This window comes from Pongo abelii, chromosome 18 (genome assembly GCF_028885655.2).
Source record: "Pongo abelii isolate AG06213 chromosome 18, NHGRI_mPonAbe1-v2.0_pri, whole genome shotgun sequence".
Lineage (NCBI taxonomy): Eukaryota > Metazoa > Chordata > Mammalia > Primates > Hominidae > Pongo > Pongo abelii.
The window spans coordinates 49,909,712-49,933,593 of NC_072003.2; the positions used below are offsets into that span (position 1 = coordinate 49,909,712).

The 23,882-nt window shown below is 47.7% G+C and overlaps 1 protein-coding gene across 2 annotated transcripts in view; it reads left to right on the forward strand.

Annotated features, from left to right (window-relative positions):
* Positions 1-12,326: 12,326 nt before the first annotated feature.
* Positions 12,327-23,882, forward strand: part of NOD2 (nucleotide binding oligomerization domain containing 2) — a 39,769-nt gene continuing 28,213 nt past the window's right edge. Inside the window, exons 1-2 of one of the 2 annotated variants that reach the window (XM_002826416.6) lie at positions 12,327-12,435; positions 18,258-18,724. In XM_002826416.6, the coding sequence (XP_002826462.4) occupies positions 18,266-18,724 (459 nt within the window). In that variant the 5' untranslated portion in view covers positions 12,327-12,435; positions 18,258-18,265. Of the gene's footprint in view, positions 12,436-15,717; positions 16,087-18,257; positions 18,725-23,882 lie in introns of those variants that run through there. The other variant, XM_024233779.3, reaches the window with a different exon arrangement.

Sequence of the window (23,882 nt, forward strand, 5' to 3'; positions counted from 1 at the left end):
GTATATTGAACTCAACTGCCAGCCTGCCAGCTGTACCCACCTCTTCTTCCGGGTAACGCAGAGAAGGGCAAGGCGGTGTGGGGCCAGCCCTGTGGGATTTAGCTCAGCCTCACTTTCCCTGCAGCCTTGCAGAGGTCTGGCTGTCCTTTGAGTCCCTGTTGATCTCTGGCATTCAGGCATTAGCTCCCAGAGCCCTTTAACATTCATTATTCTACTCTATGAGCTAGGCATGATGGGGGCCGTCATGCCCCTTGAACAGATGGGAAAACCGAGGCTTGGATCACAGAGCTGGTGGAACACAGAGCCAGTGACTGACATAGAAGAGCAGTGGGGTAGAATTACAGTTCCATCTGGTGCCTTTTCTCTGAGCAAAGCTGTATCCATCACCACCAACAAAAGTCCCAGGGAAGCGAAACCCCAGGGCAGTGGTGTGATTCATGGCCACCCATCTTTGTGGCCTTGAGGGCAAGAGACAGAAATCAGACAAAAAAAAAAAAAAAAAAAAAAGAAATAGAACTTTGCTGGCTCGCCCAGAAGTTTACCATGTGTTGTTTTCTGAGCCATGATTCCCTTCCTCCCTATTAGAGGTAGTTACAGTCCTGATTCAGATGGGGGTTACTTCTTGGCTTTTCCTTAGAAATTTACCACCTATGAGATCCCCAAACAATTCAGTTTCATTTCACTCATTTGTGAATCTTATGTAAATTGAACCATGCATACTGTGTGTATTCTCCAGTGCCTTGCTTCTTTCATGCAACATTTATGTGTATAAGATTCACTGATGCATTTCTGTGTAGCTACTTTTTTTCATTTCCATTGTTGTGTTGCTACATTATTATTATTATTAATTTTACTTTAAGTTCTGGGATACCAGTGTAGAACCTGCAGTTTTGTTACATAGGTATGTATGTGCCATAGTGGTTTGCTGTACCTATCAACCCATCATCTAGGTTTTAAGTCCTGCATGCATTAGGTATTTGTCCTAATGCTCTCCTTCCCCTTGGCTCCCACCCCTGACAGGCCCCAGTGTGTGATGTTCCCCTCCCTGTGTCCATGTGTTCTCATTGTTCAACTCCAACTTATGAGTGAGAACATGCTGTGTTTGATTTCTGTTGCTACATTATTTAAATACATCACCATTTGTCATTTTTTTTTTGTCTTTTGATGCACACTTGGGTTGTTCCTAGGATGGCCATCATGATCAATGCCACTGATGATATTCTTACACATTTATCCAAGTCCATGTACTTATCTGAGGTGAAATTGCTGGGTCTCAGAGTATGGAGAGTTTCAACTGTGCTAGATTACGCCAAATATTTTCCAGAGTGGCTGTGCCATTTTGTATTCCGACCAGCAGTATATAAGAATTCCAGGTGCTCCACCTTCTCACCTGCACTTGATATGGTCATTATTATTATTATTTTAGAGATGGGGTCTTGCTCTATCACCCAGGCTGGAGTGCAATGGTACCATCATAGCTGACTGCAACCTAGAACTCCTGGGCTCAAATGATCCTGCCACCTCAGCCTCCTGAGTAGCTAAGACTACAGGTATGTCACCATGCTTGGCTAATAAATTTTTTTTTTTTTTTTTGGAGGGATAGACCATCATGGCCACTATGTTGCCCAGGCTGGTCTTGAACTCCTGGCCCCAAGCAATCCTCCTGCCTTGGGCTCCCAAAGTACTGAGATTACCAATGTGAGCCACTGTGCCTGGTTTGGTCAGTGTTTTTTAGTGTACCACTGCATTAATGTGCAGTGGTCTCTCATCATGATTTTAAGTTGCATTTCCCTAAGGACTAATGATGTTGAGCATCTTTTCATGGGCTTATTTGCCATCCTTATTCCTTCTCCAGTGAAGTGTCTGTTCAAGGTCATTGCTCATTATTGACTTGATTATTTTTAATGGTTTGTAGGTGTTCTTTATGTATTCATTTGGGTTTATGTGCTTCTCAATATCCTTTTCCATCCTGCAGTTTGGCTTTTGTACTCTCTTAATGGAGTTTTGTGATGAATAGAAGTTGCCAACTTTAAAGAACCATATTAGTCCTTTGATATGGTTGAATTTCGACTTTCCTAATTGCAACATGAAATTTAATGAAGTCCTCCTAGTGCCAAAGCATTCCGCCTTGAGCCAGTGCCATCCTTGGAGGGCATGTAGGTTTCTCCTGTATTTGCTTCTGCAACAACCTCATAGGCTTGTGAACCTCAAGAGGAGTTCAGATGAGCCAAACACTTAGAACAACACTGTTCCATGCTGTACAAGTGCTGGCAGTTCTTACTATTCTAAAACCGTTGCTGCTTGTCTTTTTCATTGGAGGCTCTATAATGTCCCTGTTTACCTATTGACCTTGCTTATTGACATGGCCCTGCAATTCCACCTCTCTGCAGTGTCATCACTGTCATTAAGAGCCTCCACATCTGCAAAGGTCTGTCTCTGGGCAGAGCTCACGAGGAGAGCCATGAATGATGTGCCTCTGGCCTGCTAGCTGGGGCACCCCGTAAGTGCAGGGGCCATAGGTCAGTCATCTCTGCCTCCCCCTGCCCAGCAGAGGGCCTGGTGCTGTGGCTTCCTGCATACAGTGAGGCTGGAATGCCCTCTCCTCCCTGGGTTGTGTCCCGTAACTTTCCAGTTTTCTCGCCTACTCTCTGCCCAGGCCTGGAATCTGCGAGACACCAGGGTGGACTCTAAGCCTTTCTCTGCAGCCCTGTGAGCCTCTCATGCAGCAGAAGGCAACCACAGGGGAAAAATGTGTGGTTGCTGCCGCTTCCTCTTATGGGGAAAGGAGACGTTTCTTGGAAACCCCCTGACAGAGAGGGGCCTGGCCTATGTAGGTAGGACCCAGCTGAGCCAGAGTGACCGGAAGATGCCACGCATGGCCACCTGTTGGATGTTGCTTTTTCTCTGCAGCCAGAGTTCTCTGCGGTGGAGGCAGAAGGCATAGGTAGTGTCTTAGCTTGGGCTGCTGTAGCAACACACCGAAGACTGGGCGGCCTAAACAACAGACATCTCTGTCTCACAGTTTTGGAGGCTGGGAAGGCCAAGATCAACGTGTTAACAGATTCAGTGTCTGGGGAGGGTTTGATTCCTGGTTTGCAGATGGCTGCCTTCTTGTTCTATCCTCACATGGCAGAATGAGGGCTAGAGAGTGCTCAGGGATCTCTACCCTCATGACCTGATTACCTCTTAAAGGCCTCACCTGTTTCATTAGGATTTCAATATATGAACTATATGAACTTGGAGGCCAGATACTCAGTTCATAACAGGCAGGCAAGGTCCCATCGTCATGCGGGGGACACAGAAGTGGGCATCCTCCATTGCAGCGCTGAAGCCAGATGGCGAGGAGGGTCACCACGAGGCACCAGGAGTGAGAAAGGGGAAATGCTAGTAGTGTCTCAGAATCTGATGCCTCTCCTAGAATTCAAAATCAGAGCACCTCTCCATCTGGCTTGGACCCTTCAGTGGCCTCCCACCTCATTCAGAGTAAATCCAAACTCTCTGCTGAGGCTTCCACGATCTGCTGCTTGTCTGGTTTCCCATTTGTCACTTGGTCCACTCCCAGTGTCACCTACCACACACCAGCCGACCCAGACTGCTCTCTGTTGCTCAAACGTGCCTTTGTTTTCACAGTTCCTTCAGCTGGAAATACCCTCCGCTTGGTTTTTCCATCTCTGGCTTTCTCATATCATCTCATCTCATCTTATCTCATCTCATCTCTTCTCATCTCATGAAGCAGCAGCTTCATTGTCGCTCCTCCCTGCAGCCTTCTCCTGACCCCTCTGTTGAGATCTGTCCTTGTTTTGCTTATTCGTATACTTGTGCATTTCCTGTCTGAAATGCCACAATGGCAGGGACTTTGTCTGTATCATCATCTGTGTCTCTAGCACCTAGCACAGTGCCTGCCACATAGTGGGTGCTCAGTAAGTCATTGTGTGCATGAATGAATGGCGGGGTGAATGCAGAGAAGTGGTCACCCAGGCTGTGGCTGCAGCTCAGCCCTGACTCATTGTGTGATTCTGGGCAGGCCACCACCCTGTCTGATTTTTGGCTTCCCTAATTGCAACATGAAATTAAATGACGTCCTTTTACCACCAAAGCATTCTACATTGAACAAACAATTGAGTACTAGAAGCTACCCCTCACTATCGCTCCGGATGCCTGACATGCTTGGAACTACAACACTGGTACGCCTTCTTTGAGAAATTCAACAAGAGTGTATCAGTCCCAGGTGTGCCTCTCAGCGCTGGTACAGCAAACCACAATTGGCCAGGTGTTTTTTGCAGGTGACACAAAATTTGATCTTGTCAATCTTGTTTTTCTGCAGCTGGATGTGCCTGTATAGCTTTTTATTAAATTTCAAAGGTTCTTAATATTGCGAGATTTAAAAACTGGGGCTGCAGACAGAATGCACTGTGGGGCACCGCTGTGGTTGTATTGAGACATGGCAGGGTGGGGCTGGGTACAGGCCCATTTATTTCTACACTGCAGGCCGCGGGAGCTTCAGTCACCATTACTGAACTTCCTGGTCTTTGTCAACCTCAGGACTATCAGAACTGCTGATTGTGTAAAGATTCATGGCTAAGATTAGGAGAAAATCCAACTTTTCTGATCAGGAGAACATACAACTCCCATTCTTGGGACATCTGTTTGGGCAAAGGTGCTGATGAGCAGTTTGGGTGGGGTTAAGGGCCATCAGGGCCATTGTAAATCATTTTAAGGTATGTGCCTTGCACAGAGGACTTGAAAAAGGGCAGCAGTGGGCCGGGCACAGTGGCGGATCACCAGGTCAGGTGATCGAGACCATCCTGGCCAACATGGTGAAACCCTGTCTCTACTAAAAATGCAAAAATCAGCTGGGCATGGTGGTGCATGCCTGTAGTCCCAGCTGCTCAGGAGGCTGAGACAGGAGAATTGCTTGAACCCAGGAGGTAGAGGTTGCAGTGAGCCGAGATCATACCACTGCACTCCAGCCTGGGCGACAGAGTGAGACTCCACCTCAAAGAAAAAAAAAAAAAGGCAGCAGTGATGCTAAAATCCAGCCCCGGCTCTTCTGTTCCAAGCCAGCACTTCTGACCATGCAGATGAAGCTGGCACTTGTGTCCACATATTGGAAAAGAAGAATGATATGGTCTTCTGTGAGTTAATTAATAATGGAGGAGTGAGAAACTGATTTTCAAAGACAACACCCTCAGCCAATGGAACATTTTATTTTGCTGAAGTGGGGTTTGTAAGCTTGGGGCTAGAATGGCAGAGTTTGAGAACAGAGGGGTGATTCTAGAAACAATATGGCGGAAGGGAAGGAGAGAGAGGAGGCACAGCACGGAGTCTCAGGAGGAGGCTTACGCAGGGGAGCTGGATTGTGTTTTTGGGTGTCTGATCTTCCTGCCCAATGTACTGATGAGCTTCAAATTGGGTTAGGACCTGAGGTGGGGAAGTGACAAAATGCTGGGTCTGGTCTTAAGGTGGGAATGGGGCAACCTCAGAGGCTGCCCAAGAGATGCAGGCACGTCGGGTTCCCAGGCTGGAGGCTGCTCTGTGGAGAGCTGCCTGCTCCAATGTGTCCTTCTTTCAAGCATTGTCCCTCTGTCAGTAAGTCACCCATGGATAGGGTGCAGTGACTTACGCCTGTAATGCTAGCCTGGGAGGCTGAGGCAGGCAGATCACCCGAGGTCAAGGGTTTGAGACCAACCTGGCCAACATGCTGAAACCTTGTCTCTACTAAAAACACAAAAATTAGCCGGGCATGATGGCACATGCCTGTAGTCCCAGCTACTTGGGAGGCTGAGACAGGACAATCGCTTGAGCCCAGGGGGCGGAGGTTGCAGTGAGCTGAGCTGGCGCCGCTGCACTCTAGGCTAGGCGACAGAGTGAGACTCTGCCTCAAAAAAAAAGTCACTCTGCAAACAGACTTGGCCAAGCACTGGGCCAGAGGCTGAGGTCCAGCAACAAGGAAGGGACAAGGAAGGAATAGCTTGAACCCTCAGAGACTGGTGAAACACAGGACGGACACATGGAACTTGGGCCAACAGTGGAGGACCGTCTCGGCTGATGGCCAACAGGAGGACAGGCAGGCTGATCTTTGCAGCTGAGAGGACTGGGAGAGCCCATAGGGACTGTGGGGTCTGGAGAGCTTCCTTGCAGGAGGTGGGCATGGAAGGTCCAAATAAAAGCGGGTAGAGAAGGACGTGGACTTGACTCATAGTCCCACCATTCCATAGCTGGGTCATCTTAGGAAATTCATGAACCTCTTGAAACCTCCGTTTCTTCCTCTCAAAGATGGGGATGAGGAATGGAACCTATTCCATAGAGGTGTTGTGAGAGTACAGGGCGTGGCATATGGCAAGTGTTCAATAACATATTCACACTGTGGAGTGCTGTTTACCAGGCACCAAGTCCTAGTGTATGCATCCCTCATGACAAGATGTAAGTGGACTGTCATTCCCACTTAACTGTGAGGGAGACTGAGGTCAAGAGAAGTGAAATGACTGGCCAAGAACCTACAGCAGCTAAGGAGCAGGGCTGGAATTCAAATCCAAGTTCGCTGGGGCCAGAGTCATTGCAGTTGCCACCTGTTGCCTCTGCCTGGGGCGCAGAGTGAGCAGAAGCTCAGAGGTGGGAGTACTGAGAGCTGCGGGAAGTTGGTGAAGCTGGGGGTGCAGTGATGTGGGGAGAGAAAGCCATTCCTGTCTTCATTTGGGCCAGCTTGTGGAAGTGTTTGGACTTTGGTGAGTGGGCGGGCTGCTTGGAGCAGAGGACCACCAGCGTGGAGACTGCAGCCCAGTGTGAGGCCGGGTAACCACCGCTGTCAGCAGCAGCAGCAGCCGCCAGTCCTGGGCTGAGCTCCTACCATCCAGGCCTGCTGATGGGGGCAGTTGTCGCTCCTAGGGGAAGTGCTCAGGCACAGGCAGCTTCCCGGCCTGGGAGAATTTTAAATGACACAACCCAAGGATTTCTCTCCTCTGAGGCCTGGGGGATTCTGGAGGCATCTTCCTTCCACCTCTTCTGAGCACTTCCTGGCCGGTGCCCAGGTCAGAGCACTCAAGGACAGAAATATCTCCAGGGCATCCCAATTGCCTGTGTCAGCAGAGGGCCCTGCACACAGGGAGTTTTTAATCAATATCCCTTAACTCATTGGAAAGTTTTAAAAAATTATTATTAAACAAGTAAATTATGCTTATTAGGAAACACAGGTTAGCACAGAAGAATTTTAAAAGTCCAGTTAAAATCCGATCCTAACTTGTCTTTTAGATGTTTCAATGCATATATTCACACATATCTATTACAGAATTTTTGTATAAAGTATGAGGTAGTAGTCTAAATTCATTTCTTTTGCACGTGGATATCTAGTTTTCCCAGCACCATTTGTTAAAGAGATCATTTTTCCCCCTTGAATTATCTTGGCATCCTTGTTAAAAAAAACCTACTTTTTAAATTTAGCCTAATATTCTTTCTACACAAAGCATTTGACAGCCCAACTGTTTTTCATTGAGATATAATTCACATACCATAAAACTCATCCTTTTAAGGTGTGTAATTCACTGGTTTTTCGTCCATTCACAAGGTTGTGTAACCATCACCATGATCTAATTCCGGAATATTTTCATCATGCCAAAAAAAAAAAACAAAAAACAAAACAAAACAAAAACCAAACCTTACGCCCACTAGCAGTCACTCCTTATTCCTCCCTCCTCCCAGTTCCTGGCAACCACAAATCTACTTTCTGTCTTCATGGGTTTGCCTATTCTGGACATTGCATGTAAATGGACTTATACAATAGATGTCATTTTGTGACTGGCTTCTTTCACTTAGCATAATGTTTTCAAGGTTCATTTATGTTGTAGCATTTATCAGTACTTTGTTTTTTTCACAGCTGAATAATATTCCATTGCACAGATAGATCACATTTTCTTTATCCATTCATCAGCTGAGGGACATTTAGGTTGCTTCCACTTTTTCCTCTTATGAATAATGTTGCTATGAACATTTGTGTACAAGCGTTTGTGTGCATATATGCTTCAATTCTGTTGAGTATACCTAGGAGTAGAATTGCTGGATCATATGGTAACTCCATGTTTAACTTTATGAAGAACCCACAAACTATTTTCCACAGTGGCTTCACTATTTTACGCTCTAACCACCAATGTATGAGGCTTCCAGTTTCTCCACATTATTTCCAGTACTTGTTTTCTGTCCTTTGGACTAAGGGCACCTTTGTGAGTGTAAAGTGGTATCTCATGTTGGCTTTGATTCACATTTCCCTAACAATTAATGATGTTAAGCATCTTTTCATGTGCTTGTTGGCTACTTACATATGTTCTCTGAACATTTTCAAATCCTTTGCTCATTTAAAAAGTTGTTTATTATTGAGTTTCAGGAGTCTTTTATATATTCTGGATATGAGTCGTGACTATTTTCTCCCATTCCATTGGTTGTCTTTTTATTTTCTTGATCATGTCTTTCAAAGCACAAAAGCTTGGAATTTTGATAAAGTCCAATTTATCTATTTTTTTCTTTGGTTGTTTGTGCTTTAGGTGTCAAATCTGAGAAATCATTGCTTCATCCAAGGTCACAAAGATTTTCATCTATGTTTTCTTCTAAGATTTTTATATTTTAAATCTTGCATTTGGGACTTTGATCCATTTTGGGTTAATTTTTGTATAAGGCCTGAAGGAGGAATCCAAATTCAGTTCTTTTGCTTGCGGATATCTAGTTTTCCCAGCACCATTTGTTAAAAAGACCACTTTTTTCCCCCCTGAATTATCTTGGCATCCTCGTTAAAAAAACAGTCTACTTTTTAAATTTAGCCTTATATATTCTAGGCGGCTTTCTATCTGATAAACATACTTATAGCATCTTTAAAAAATAAATATCTATTGAAATATGACAAGCACAAAGGAAAATGTAAATATCATGTGTTTAACTTGGTCAGTTTCACAATGCATTTGCATCAATGCAACCACTATTCAGACTAAAAATAGGAGATTATTGGCACCCCAGAAGTCCCCTTCACTCCTCCCCTAGTCACTACCTCCAACTTTCTCCCCAGTGGTAGCCTCTATCTTGGCTCCTACCTGTAATGCAGTTTTGCCTGCTTTTGAACTTTATAGAAACGATACCATTCCGTATGCACGCTTTTGCACTCAGCCTGTTTCACCCAACATTATGTCTGTGAGGCTGCAGTTCTCGTGGGGGTACAGTGATTCATTTATTTTCATTGGTAATTAGAAGCACAGCATTATTTTTAGTATATTCACTTAACAAAGATTTATTGCATGCCAGGTCCTGTTCTAGGCCTTGGGAGAAGGCAAGGAACAAGGCAAAAATTCCCTGTTCCCTTGGAGCTCATGCTCTCTTGGGTGAGAGACCGACAACAAAGACAATAAATAAGTAGAATACATAATGTGTTGTGTGCAGATAAGTGCTACGGAGAAAAATACAAAATAAAGCAGGAGAAGGGATTGGAGGGTGTTGCAGCTGTACACTGAATAGTTAGGGAAGGCCTTGCTGAGAAAGTCATATGGAAGCAAAGACCCAAAGGAGAGGAAGGAGGGAGCCATGTAGATTTCTAAAGAAAGAGCATTCCAGGCACAGCAAAGGCAAAGGCCTGAGTGTAACTTCAGGTTTGGCATATTTGAGGAACAGCCAGGAGGCCAGTGTGGCTGGAGCAGAGTGAGTAACATGAGAGTGTTAGAGGTGGGTAGAGAGGGTGCCAGGGGCCAAACAGCAATTGTAAGGACCTTGGCTTTTACTTTGGGATGGGAGTCATCAACAGAGGAGTTTCAGCAGAGTAGTGATATAATTTGACTTAAAACAGCAACAACAACAACAAAACCAACAGACTCACTCTGGCTGCTGGATTGAAGAAGGGCTGTAGCTGGAGGCGTGGAGAATGGCCAGGAGCTCCTGCTATCACCCAGGTGAGAGATGATGGAGATGTGGACCCAGGTGGTAATGGTGCATATGGCAAAAATGGGCTGCATCTTGGAAATATTTGAAGGCCAAGCTGAAAAATTTGCTCCCAGATTGGATAGTGGGGTTGAGAGAAGATGGGTCGGGTTAAGTGTTCTAGGTTCAGATGTTCTGTCAGTTTTCTTAATTAATTTTCTGTTACTGGGCATTAGGGAGGTTTCTAGCTTCTCACTGCTATAGGCAAGATGATGGTGAACATCCTTGTAGATGGATCTGTGCACTGCCCAGAATGAGTTTTCTAGGGTAGATTCAGTCCTTCTAATGCAGCATTTTCCAACCTTGGCTGACTGTGCACCACCTGTACAGGTATTTACCTGAAAGCGTATGGGGTAGTGGTTAAAGCATTCATTTGTGCCAGAGGCCTGGGGCAAATCCCCATCTCTGGTGCCAGAGGAAAGGGGGCATCTCGAGGCTGGGGAGGCCCCTGGCAGGAGTGAGAAGTCCTGAGGAGCCCGGGCTTCAGGTCTCAGAGGGGGCCACTGTTTTTTGAGTTCCTTCCTCTCTGTGGGACTCAGTTTCCCCATCTTCACCATGCCAGTGAGTGGGTGGGTGTAAGTGAGCGAGTCTGCCTGGAGGATCCTACTGCTGCTCTCTGCACCTCTTAGGGGAATCTCCTGCCTCCTCCTTCTCCCTTGGTGGGTGTGAGATCCAAATTCAAATCTGTACCTCAGTTTCTGCATCTATAAGTTAGAGGCAATAATAGTCAATACCCTAGAGGTGGAAGTAACTGAGTTACCGTACGTAAAGACTAGCACATGGTAAGCACTTTCTAGATGCCAGTTATTTTCATTATTTTTGAAAATTGACTTCACATTTTTTAAAACAACCAAATATAAGAGTTTCAAAAGGAACATTTACATTAACATGTTAAATGGAAAACCGGTGTCATTTGCTCTGGAGAACAGAAGAATGTAAAATAAAATATATTTAACGGAAACAAAAACAATGCTATTAAAAGCTAATTAGATAGTTTCAGAGCCAAGTAGTCTAGGCGGTGCTACAGAGGTACTCAAGCCCTATTAGTACTAAACTGAGAAATAGACTCCATTCAACATAAACGGAAAAATTGAAAGGAAAATGAAAAAAAAGAACCTTAAATGACCAGTCCACTCTTACCTAACATGTAACCTGTCACACTCCGGAAAAGTTTTCCTAGTTTTGGCTGTGTGTGCGTGTGTGTGTGTGTGTGTGTGTTGGGAAGCGATGTGTGTGTGTATTGGGAAGTGGGGTGTGTGTATATTGGGAAGCATGTTTGTGTGTGTTGGGAAGCAGTGTGTGTGTTGGAAGTGGTGTGTGTGGGGTGTGGTGTGTGTGTGTTGGGAAGTGGTGTGTGTGTGGGATGTGTGTATGTGCACGTGTGTGTTGGGAAGCAGTGTGTGTGGGGTGTGGGTGTGTTGGGAAAGCAGGGTGTGTAGTGTGTGTGTGTTGGGAAATGGTGTGTGTGGGGTGTGTGTGGGGTGTGTGTGTTGGGAAAGCAGGGTGTGTGTGTGTTGGGAAGTGGTGTGTGTGTGTATGTGAGTGTTGGGAAGCAGGGTGTGTGTGTTGGAAGTGAGGGGGTGTATGCGTATCAGGAAGCATGTTTGTGGGGGGGAAGCAGGGCGTGTGTGTGTGTGTGTATGTGAGTGTTGGGAAGCAAGGTATGTGTGTTGGGGGAAGCGAGGGCTGTGTGTGTGTATTGGGAAGCATGTTTGTGTGTGGGGGGGAAGCAGGGTGTGTGTGTGTGTTGGGAAGTGTGTGTGTGTGTGTGTGTGTGTGTGTGTGTATGTGAGTGTTGGGAAGCAAGGTATGTGTGTTGGGGGAAGCGAGGGCTGTGTGTGTGTATTGGGAAGCATGTTTGTGTGTGGGGGGGAAGCAGGGTGTGTGTGTGTGTGTTGGGAAGTGTGTGTGTGTGTGTGTGTATGTGTGTGAGTGTTGGGAAGCAGGGTGTGTGTGTTGGGGGAAGCGAGGGCTGTGTGTGTGTATTGGGAAGCATGTTTGTGTGTTGGGGGGGGAAGCAGGGCGTGTGTGTGTGTTGCGAAGCGGTGTGTGTGTGGTGTGTGTGCGTGCGCGTGTGTGTTAGGAAGCGGTGTATGTGGTGTGTGGTGTGTGTGTGTGTGTGTATGTGTATGTGTTGGGAAGCGGGTTGTTCCGAGGACTCCCCGGTTCCCTCCTGGTTGAAACGTGGCCCAGAAAGAGAGGCACACTGGCTAGGGCACACAGCCAGGGCCGTCCGGCCCCGCAGGCAGCCCCGGTCCTGCCCTGTCCCAGGTAAGCCTGGCCAGCCCTGGAGCCGGCGCTTCGGGGCCGCGGGGCCGCGGGACAGGAGCGGGTGCTGCGGTCTCGGCATAGCAGGGGCGGGGTCCGGGCGGGGGCGGAGCCGAGCGCCCGCGCACCCGGAGCCGCAGCCCGAGCCGAGCCGGAGCCAGAGCCGGAGCCTGGAGTCGTGGCCCGGAGCGGGCCTTGGAGTCGGCGCGCAGGCGGCTCGCGGTGAGTGCTGTGCCCAGCGCCTGGGGGTGGGCTGGAGGGAGACTGTGGGGCCGAGGTTCCCGTCCCCGGGACTTGAACACTTGGCTTCTGAGCCGTCCTGGCCGCAGGGCTTGGGCAAGGGTTGCCTCGGTTTCTCCTGGGGGAGTCCCAGGATGTAGATGGGAAGTGAGACGGAAAGCGGGTATCTCGAGGTTGGGGAGGCCCCTGGGCCACTCTTTTGATTTCCTTCCTCTCTGTGGGACTCAGTTTCCCCAGCTTCACCATACCAGTGAGTGGGTGGGTATAAGTGAGAGAGTCTGCCTGGAGGATCCTACTGCTGCTCTCTGTACCTCTTAAGGGAATCTCCTGCCTCCTCCTTCTCCCTTGTTGGGTGTGAGATCTAAGTTCAAATCCATCTCTTCCCAGACAGCCCACACCAGGACCTGCAAGGCCACATCTCCCGGCTGTTTGCTCTCCTCTGCTTCTCAGGTTGATGGAGCAGCCATCTGGTCCTGCTTTCATTCCAACAAACTGAAAAGCCCTCCACCCCAATCCCCCTGGGGAGGACCTCCTGAAGCTGCATGAGGGCTAGGGGCTGGACCCCTGCTTCTGAGTTTGCTCTTTCTGAGCCTCTCCTGCCATGGCCTTGGTTTCCCCATGGGCTGTGACCTGGCCTCCTCCAGGGTCCTTGTTCTACAGAGGGGAAACACCTGCCCTGTCTCCCTCCCCTGACCCCTTAGTGAAAAAGACCATAGTGACATCCCCACCACCTGTACTTGCCTGTCCCAATCACTCAGCCATGGGGCTGCTGGGGCCCCTGAGTTTGTTGGTCACTCAAGGCCCCTTTGCCTCTCTGCACCCTGGGATCTGAGGCTGGAAGCATCCTCATCCAGCCTACCTCCCTCCTACCCAGTGCAGAGCCCCTCTGTGACACATGCCCAGTGGTGGGGAGCTTGTTACTGATAAGGTGGCTTTTCAGTGCCTTGCAGCTCTTGTTTTCTTTAGCTAAAATCTGTGGCTTACAGATTCTACACCTTGGTTCCATGTCTGTCTCCCGGAGCCATGCAGAGCATGTCAGTTCTTTCATTCATTCCAGCAGTCATCATTCATGCACTGGATGAGACACGAGATGGAGCAATAGGAAAATCAGACAAAACCCCCTGCCCTCATGGAGTGCACATTCTAGAAAGGAATGGACAGCAATGAAATAAGTAAATACATGGCATAGCAGGTGGCAGGAAGTGCTACGAGTGAAACAAAGCTGGGAAGCAGGATGGGGTGCTGGGGCTGGGTATTGCATTGTATATAGCACAACCAGGGAAGGCTTCTCCAAGATTACGATAGCCGGGCAAAGTCATAAGGAATTGAGGGGTGAGCCATGTGAGTATCTGGGGGGCTGGGAGGCTTTGGTTTTCACTCTGAGTGTGATGGGAGCATGGGTTTGGAACAGAGGAGTCATCTGCTCTGACTTGGGGTCTGGCAGGTCCGTCTAGCTGTGGGATGGAGAATGGATCATGGCGGGTGGGGTAAGGGCAGAAGGAGAGCCCGCTGAGAGGATCATTGCTGTCATTTTGGGGAGAGACCATGGTGGCTTGCCCATGGCCCAGAGTTGGTTAAAAAAAAAACCCCGACATTCAGATTTGGGATATATTTCAAAGGCTGTGTCGATAGGAGTTGGGGTGCAAGAGAAAGGTAGAGTCAAAGATGATTCTGAGTTTTTGGCTCAAGCTTCTGGAGGTTTGAAGCTGCCATGAACTGAAATGGGAGTTGCTTAGGGGGGAGAGCAAGAGTTTGGTTTTGTGCTTGTGGAGTTTGAGCTGTCCATTAGGCATCAATGATGAGTAAGCAGTTGGGAAAAGTTAAGGGTGGAGGTTGGAGTTGAAAATAAAACTTTGGGCATCATCACCATATAGCTGGTATTTAAAGCCACAAGAGCAGGTGGGCTCATCTAGGGATGGAGTGATATGGAGAAGAGAAGGGGTCTAACCATTGAGTGCTGGGGCCCCCAGTGTTAGGAACCAGCCAAGAAGACAGAAAGAGTGAAAATCAGAGAGTTGGGGTGTCCTGGAGGAAATGAAGAAAATGCCCCAAAGAGGAAGGAGGGAACAAATATGACCAGTGCCCCTGGCAGAGCAAGCAGGCTGAGGGCTGAGGATTGAGCAATGGGAGGTCACTGGTGACAGTTTCACTGGAGCTGGATGGGGAACTTGAGGGAATGGGAGGGGATGGGAGGACTTGGGGACAGCAGTACAGGCAACAGACAAGGGGGCCTGCTGTAAAGGGAGCAGATAAATGGGATTGGAGCCAAATGAAGAAGGGGGGTGTCAAGAGAGGGCTTTACTTTTACAATGGAGAATTAGAGTGCATTGCGCACTGGTGGGGGGAATCGATCTCTTAGGGAGAGAACAGTGTTGGGGAGGGAGAATGCAGGATGCCTGGGGGAGGGTGGGGGGCTGGGCCCCGGCAGAGACTCAGGACACTTGGAAAGTTGAGCTTCCCTGGGCTTCCCCTCCTCTCCTGTCTGCAAGGGGTCAGTGGGCTGAGATTTCAGCACTTAAGCAAAGCATTTGCTCTTGGCCCCAGAGAAACCAGGCTGGCTGTGGTCTCAGGAAGGAAGGAGGTGTCCAGGCTCAGGCCTGGGCCTGGGTTTCAGGGAGGGCCCACGTGGGTCACCGCTTGACCCTCTCTTTCAGCAAGGAAGTGCTCCTTTCTCTACATGGGCCTCACCTTGGGGAGGACAATGGTGTCTTTGAAGTTGTAGTAACTGAAGTAGAGATCAAAAGGCAATGCAGATAGATTGATAGATTTCACCTGAAGAGGGGAAGCCCGACCAGGTAATAAAGGAGTAAGAGGAAGGATGTTAAGGACAATTTTTAGGAAACAGATAATGAGTGAATATTTTTTCTCTCTCTTTCCCAATTTAAACTGAAGCAGGAGAAACTGAAGCTAGACATAATGAGGAACTTCCCAAGCTGGTGAGCTTCCTGAGCTGGTTAGTGAGAACAGCACTAAGGCCAGGTTCTCCTCTACAGATGTTTAAGATGAGACAGGACAATGCCTGCTCAGAGACAGGGGGCTGGCTGAATTGGCCCTCAGGATTCTCTCTGCTCTGAGGTTTCTGGAAGAAGGCCAGGGCAGAGGTGCAGTGATGCAGCTGCTGGGAGGACAGAGCTCTGAGTCACGTGGCTTGGGCGGGCCTCCCCTTCCTGGTGTCCACAGAAGCCCAACGTCACTAGCCGGGCTGTGTATGGCTCACATGTAGGCCAGGCTGCCCTAGGCTTGGTGTGCAAGGGAGGGGCCCCTACTTACTTGTAGCCTGTCCCCTCGTGAATGTGTCTCATCTCCCCAGTGGGGTTTTTCAGTGAGTGTCATGGTCTCCAGGATGCACAAGGCTTTGTGCCAGAATTGCCTGGAATTACCTAGTTCTGGAAGGCTGGTTGGCCAACTCTGGCCTCCGGCTTTTCCTTTGGGAATTTCCCTTGAAGGTGGGGTTGGTAGACAGATCCTGGCTCACCAGTCCTGGGCCACTGGGCTTTTGATGTTCTGCACAAGGCCATCCCACAGATGCCATGCCTGCTCCCCTAGCCTAATGGGCTTTGATGGGGGAAAAGGGTGGTTCCGTCTCTCACGATGAGGAGGAAAGAGCAAGTGTCCTCCTTGGACATTCTCTGGGTAAGAGGAGCAGGCATTGTCCTGTCTCAGCTTGATTCTCAGCCTTCTTTCATCCCTGGCTGCGCGCATGCTCCCAGGCCTGGGGTCAGATGGGGAGTGCTGACTCTGTTTCTGGGCTGTTTTCTGGGGAGAATGGGTGGGTGGTTATTTTCCCCAGGACCTGCGCAGGGGCGATGGTGGGGGCTGCTGTCGCGTCCTTGGCTGGTGTTTCCATAGCTGAGAACCACTCCAGGGCCGAGCCCAGAGCTTATTTTACCCCTTTTTTGTCCTCTCTTCCCCCGTCCCTGGCCACCCCACCCTCTTGGCTCCTCTGCTTAGCTGTGGGCACAGGGAGGAGAACTCTTTGGCCTGAGAGAACTACCTTAGATCCTGGCTTCCAGTGGCCTCTGCAGAGGGGGACACCCTCTTTCCCAAGCAGCCAGACACACAAGTAACCTCATTGCCTCAGTTTCCCCATCTGATCAGCACAGGGCCCCCTGTGCCCCAGCAGCATTCTGAGAGATTGGAGCTTTCTCCTTTTGCTTACCTTGGCTACCGTATGAGGACGGGTACAGAGTGTTCCCCCCACCCCCAGCCCAGGGGATATTTGATTCATGAATATTCCCACAGTGTCTTTGTGGGGGACAATGCTGTGTCAGGCTCAGGGATGCTAGGAGGAGTAAGACCCAGGCTTCCACGTGGCCCAGGCAGGGAGAGAGACACATAAACAACCATCGGGAAAGAGGTAAAATCCCCAGGCCACTTGGCATCTGCTCCCTCGAGTGTCTGGGAATGTCCCTGATTTATAAAAAGAAGCTGACAGCCCTCTTTGTTGTCTTTGCCTACACCCTTTCACTTTCGTTTCTTCAGGGCACCGCAGCAGCCCTTGTCCACGGACCCCATGACAATCGCAGAACTGACCATGCTGAGAGATTTTCTTGGCTGCTCAGGGACCCTCTCAGGGCTTGAAGCTCCTGGAGGGTCACTTCGCCTCAAATTCCCAGAACCCACAGCAGGTCACTGATGATAGTAGTGGCAGCAGTCTGTGCACGGTGGTTTCGAGGGCATGGGAGGGAGGTGAGGGCTCTAGGGCAAGTGTGTGTGGGAAGTGTTGATGGGGGACAAGGCACCAGAACGCTCGGAAACAACTTAGTTTGCACCGTAATTTTTCACTTCGCCTAGGACAGGACCTTTAGAACAATATTCTGAGTCTACCCCTTGGAGTAGCAGTGTGCAAAACACACAGCACAGGCTTGGGGCCCCCATGGGGAACCCAAATGTAAGAGTTAGAGACATGCATTCCGGAGTCGTACACGACTCGTGTTGAAATCCTGACTCTGCCTGTCTAGCTGTGACACACCGTACAAATCACTTAGCCTCTCCGTGCCTCAGTGTCTTCCTCTGTAAAATGGGCAGATCATAGGTACTACTTCAGAGTGGCTGGGAGGGTTCAGTGAATTCATGCAGGAGAGCACTTAGAATGGCTCCTGGTGTGTAGTTTATGCTTAATTAATATTAAGCCATTACTGAAACTGCTGTAGCCTGAATCCAGCCAGCATGAAAGAGCCCCTCTCACCCTGCTTCGAAGAGAATGAATTCCCTGATTGCTTGGAAGATCTCTGTCTCTCTCTCTTTTTTTTTTTTTTTTTTTTAGATAGGGTCTTGCTCTCTTGCCCAGGCTGGAGTGCAGTGGCACGATCTTGGCTCACTGCAACCTCTGCCTCCCGGGTTCAAGTGATTCTCCTGTCTCAGCCTCCTGAGTAGCTGGGATTACAGGCGCTCGCCACCACGCCCGGCTAATTTTTGTATTTTTAGTAGAGACAGGGTTTCACCGTGTTGGCCAGGCTGGTCTAGAGCTCCTGATCTCAAGTGACCTTGGGAGATCTCTTGCTCCTAATATTACCTCAAGCCTTTTAAAATGTTTTAAGCCGGAGACCAAGCATGGATATGGGACTTAGGGGTCTTGATTTAATTCTTGGTTGCTTCAAACTCTGTGGGACCTTGAGGTGTTTCTTGCCTTCTCTGGGTCTCAATTTTCACATCTATATGGTGGGGAGCTTGGATTGGGTAATGTCTGAGGCTAGAACCATGGCTAACTCGGGTTCTGCTGGGGCTGACTTGCCCTGGCCTTCCCCGACCACCCTGCGTCTGGCTTCTGAAGAAGTCCGCACTGACCTTGTTCTCCTCCCCAGGTTGTGAAATGTGCTCGCAGGAGGCTTTTCAGGCACAGAGGAGCCAGCTGGTGGAGCTGCTGGTCTCAGGGTCCCTGGAGGGCTTCGAGAGTGTCCTGGACTGGCTGCTGTCCTGGGAGGTCCTCTCCTGGGAGGACTACGAGGGCTTCCACCTCCTGGGCCAGCCTCTCTCCCAGTTGGCCAGGCGCCTCCTGGACACCGTCTGGAATAAGGGTACTTGGGCCTGTCAGAAACTCATCGCGGCTGCCCAAGAAGCCCAGGCCGACAGCCAGTCCCCCAAGCTGCATGGCTGCTGGGACCCCCACTCGCTCCACCCAGCCCGAGACCTGCAGAGTCACCGGCCAGCCATTGTCAGGAGGCTCCACAGCCATGTGGAGGACATGCTGGACCTGGCATGGGAGCGGGGTTTCGTCAGCCAGTACGAATGTGACGAAATCAGGTTGCCGATCTTCACACCGTCCCAGAGGGTGAGGCACTCCTGGCGTGCATCACAGAGTTCCCAGGAAAGGGGTGCTTAGTCACCAAGACTGCTTTGTCCTCATGAAGTCAGCCTGTGGGGTAACTTGGTCCGTGGGATTTCCCCTAAAAAGGTAGCCAGGCAGGTAAAATTTCCTCTTGACTCTTGGCAGGAAACATACAACTCTTTCTTCTTTTCTTTGTCTCACTCTGTTACCCACGCTAGAATGCAGTGGCACAATCGTAGCTCACCGTAGCCTTGAATTCCTGCGCTCAAGTGATCTTCTGGCCTCCGAGTAGCTGGGACTACGGGTGCTGTACCACCATGCACAGCTAATTTTTTTTTTTTCTTTTAGAGATGGGGTGTTGCTATGTTGCCCAGGCTGGTCTCCAGCTCCTGGCTTTAAGCAATCCTCCCGCCTTGGCCCCCCAAACTGTTGGGATTGCAGGCATGAGCCACTTTGCCTGGCCAACAGAACACTTCTGCTGAGAGGAAGTGTGTGGTGGCCGGGAGCTCAGATTCTGGAGCCAGAATGGTGCAGGCTCAAGGTCAACCCTGTGTGATCTCAGGCTTCCCTAAGGAGCCTCTCCAACCTCAGTCTCTCTTGTTTCAGTTTCCTCATCTATAAAACAATGGTAATAGTCAAATGGTGCCTATCCTATAAGGCTCTTTGGAGGATTCAGTGAGTTAATTTGAGTAATGCTTAGGATAGTGTCTATTACCACTGGCTGCTATTTATTATTTCTGTTATGAGTGATACTCTATACTTGTACACTTTTATTTCTGTCTGTTTTAAATTAACAGCACAGCAGATCATAAGACTGCAGTATATTGAATTTATTTTATAATTAACATAGCATATTATAAACTAATATAGTTTAAATGTTTATGTAGGATTTCTGACATGAAATTGCATTAGATCATAGATGTTCAGAGTTGGTATATAACTGCCCCTGAGAATGTAATAACTCAGCAGAGACCATCTGGTCAGAGAAATGACCACTGAGTATTTTTGAAACTCTTCTGTTTTCTTCCAAATAGTGATTCTTAGGGCTCCTGAGAGGCAGATGGAACAATCACTAACATTCCACTTTATAAATTGGGAAGTTGAGACCAAGGAAAGTAGTTTGAATAAGCTCGCAGTAGTTAACAAGGGGGCTAGTGCTGGACCAATTGGCCAGCACTGGTCATTGACTTATTCATCCATCATTCATTTATTCATTCATCTATTCAGCCAGAATCTATTAGGCGCTTCATATGTATTTGCTTAAAGTTTGTTGTGTTCATAGAGCTTTGCACATAGTAGGTACTCCATAAATATTTGTTGATGAAATAAGTGAGTTATTGAATGAATGATTGAATTAGAATGACACTGCAGTGTTAAAATGGGCTGGGTTGGGGAACATTTTAGTTTTTATTTTTGTCCGTTTTCCAAAAATGTATGTGTTGTTCACATGAGTCTGGATAACCCTAGATTGAGATTGATGAAATAAACGAATTTGTCTTCAAGGCTGCACTAAAGCTGGCTCACATGGCTACGTATTTACAGAGCAGACGTGGTACAGTCCTCTCTGATTAGTTGCACATACAGAAGACATATTCGTTATTGGACTGACCTTAGTTTCTCTTATAATTTGTTGGGGGAATTGAATCAGCCCATCTGAGAAGTTACAAGATTGTGTCTTGTCATCTTTAAAAGTTCAGCAATGTGATCTGGTACAGATGGTCTGAGGGGTTTGGAGAAGGTAGCCTAGATCCCTACGGCCCAGAGAAGACAGGACATGAATAGAGGAAGTACATGGATTGGTGAAGAAAAGAAATGGGATAACTCATGGGTCAAAGAAGAAATCATGATGGAAATCAGAAAATATTCAGAACCAAACAATAATGAGAATATTATTTATCAAAATCTATCGGATACAGCTAAAGCAGAACATAGGGGGAAATTTACAACCTTAGATGCCTAGATTAGGAAAGAAGAAAGGCATTTATTTATTTATTTATTTATTTATTTAAGATGGGGTCTCACTGTGTCACCCAGGCTGCTGGAATGCAGTGGCACGATCATAAATCACTGAAGTCTCGAACTTCTGGGCTGAAGTGATCCTCCCGCCTCAGCCTTCCAAGTAGGTGGGACACAGGCTAGCACCACCATACCAGGCTAATTTTTTTTTGTAGAGACAAGGTCTTGCTATGTTGAGGTCTCAAACTCCTGGGCTCAAGTAATCCTCCTCCCTTGGCTTCCCAAAGTGCTGGGATTACAGGCATGAGCCACCGCGCCCATCTAAGGCTGAATTTTAATGAGCTAAGAATTCGTCTTAAGAAAGGGCTAAATAGACAGCAAAAGCAAACATTGAAGGTTGGGACTGAGCTGAGTGGGTAGCAGGGATGGGAGACAACAGATCTGAGGAGAGCAGGAGATTTTGAAAGGATTGCACTGCCTGAGGTTTAAGCCTTTAGAATCCAGCTGTCTCTGACAGCCTTTAGAATCCCTTTGAGCTCTGACATTCTGTGACTCTGATTTGGTGGCCTTCCCTTAGTGGCCTTACTGATTTCATTTGGATGGTGCTTGTGGTATAGCCAACCAACATGTCTTCCCAAATGGCCTTTTAATTTCCTGTAAAGAAGTAGTTGTCATTGATGGCAGGTTAGGGACAGAAAATGCTGTGGAATGAGACAAAATGCAAGTTAAAGAACTAAATTCCAAAAATACCCATTGCTACTATTGACTGAGTGAATTCCTACTGTGTGCCAGGCACTGTACCCAGTCCATTCCCTGTATTGTTTTATTTAAGCCTCACAAGGGTGTAGTGTGACTACACTGTTTCTTAACAATGAAGAAACTGCCCAAATCGCCCATCTGGGAAGCGGCCCAGCTGGAATTTGAATCCAGGCCTGTTTTCCTCCAGAGCTTGTGCTATTCTCTGTCTGTCATAAAATGTGGGGGCTTTGTGTGGTAAACTTGCTCAGTTGGGCATAGCAGTTGTTAGGAAACCTGAGGCTGGTAACACCAGCTGTAATACCAGCTGTCCGTCTGACTCATGCAACTGTTAAAGTTGATAGGGCTGAGGTGTCAGACTGAGCTCTGAATTGCCTGATTCCTGTAACAATATTAACTTAAACATTTTTTAAATTGGGAAATACACCATGCATACAGAAGAGTGTGTATATTTCATATGTATAGTGTAAACTGTTCCCATCACCCAGGTTAAAAAACAGGATGTTGCCAGTACCTGGGGCCTTCTTTAATTGCAACTACTAGAGGTAAACACTGGCTTGACTTTTGTGTAAATCATTTCTTTGCCTTTCTTTAATGTTTTAGCATCTTTTAAAATAAATCCCCAAACAATGTATTGTTCTATATTGAAAAACTGAGTAGCAAGCCAAAAATAGCTGTGTAAAGAAGGTCACTTAAATTAGGCTGGGTGCGGTGGCTCAAGCCTTTAATCCCAGTACTTTGGGAGGCTGAGGCAGGTAGATCACAAGGTCAGGAGATCGAGACCATCCTGGCCAACATGGAGAAACCCCGTCTCTACTAAAAATACAAAAAATTAGCCAAGCATGGTGGCATATGCCTGTAGTCCCAGCTACTCGGGACGCTGAGGCAGGAGAATCGCTTGAACCCGGGAGGCAGAGGTTGCAGTGAGCCAAGATCGCACCACTGCACTCTAGCCTGGGCAACAGAGCAAGACTCTGTCTCAAAAAAAAAAAAAAAACAACAAAGGTCACTATTGCCTTTTCTTAGATGAAGGTTCCCAAGGCAGGGAAAGCTAAGTGGAGTCTCAGGGACTTGGTCTGGCTTTTCCTTCCCTGGGAATTTATAAGAACCTCTTCTGGGAAGTCAGTAGGCAATGCCATGAATGAGTCTGGGGAAATATTGGGCTCATTGCAGCTGGAGGGTCTGGTAGGGCTGATGTGAATTAGGTACTGTGTCCGGAGGAACATGGCCAGGGGAAGTGGGCTGCTTTGTACAGTCAGTGGTAAAGTTGCCAAAGGCTATTATAGCTCACAGGAATAGGCCAAGGCTAAACACTTCTGTGGAGTGAAATGAATGTCCTCAGCTGACTGAGGCAGCAGGAGTTGAGAAGAAATGATATTAGTTCATGGTGAAGACAAGTCAAATATAGATAAAGGTTAGGGTCAGGCTTGCCTGGACATATAGGAGATAACTGCCCTCAACCTGTCTGAATCTTGAGTCACTGCTGCATTCTGTTTGAACTGGTGGCCATCTACTTTTAGTATACAGCCATCAAGCTGAGATTTCCCTACATGGTCTTCCTGCGTTGGTCTCCTGTATCCTGAATCCTATGGCCTCTTCTTCCCTGGTTTACTACATTTTGCTAGACCGTATCCTCTAGTCAATTCCTTAGAATGAATGTATGAAAGTTAAAATTTCTGAGCTCTCACATGTCTAAAAGTTCCCTCATACTGGATTGATAGTTTGGCTGGGTATAAAATTCTGGGCTGGCCATCATTTTCCTTCAGAATTTTGATTGCATTATTCCATTATCATCTCTTTTCAATATTGCTTCTAAGAATTCCAAAACCTTTTTTTTTTTTTTTTTTAACTTTTTGAGACAGCGTCTCACTCTGTCATCCAGGCTGGAGTGCAGTAGTGTGATCTCGGCTCACTGCAACCTCCGCCTCCTGGGTTTAAGCAATTCTTCTTCCTCAGCCTCCTGAGCAGCTGGGATTACAGGCACCCACCACCACACCCTTTGGTAGAGATGGGGTTTTGCTATGTTGGCCAGGCTGGTCTTGAACTCCTGACTTTAGGTGATCTGCCTACTTTGGTCTCCCAAAGTGCTGGGATTAAAGGTGTGAGCCACCACACCCAGCCTCCAAAACCATTTTAAAACTCTTTCTGGAAGCTTTTAAAATTTTCTTTTAGTCCCCAGCATTTTAAAATTTCAATTATGTGCCTTGGTGTTCTTCCATTGTGTTGGTCACCCAAGAGGTACTTTGAATCTGGAAACTTCTCTCTTTATGTTTTGGGAAATGTTCTTGATTAGTTTATAGGTGATTTCTTCCTCTCCATTTTATCTCTTCTCTTTTTATGAAACTACTATTAATTCAATGTTAGAATTCCTTGACTGATCATTTAATTTTCTTCTATTTTCCATCTCTGTGTCTTTTTGCTCTACTTTTCTATGATAGTCACAGCTCTA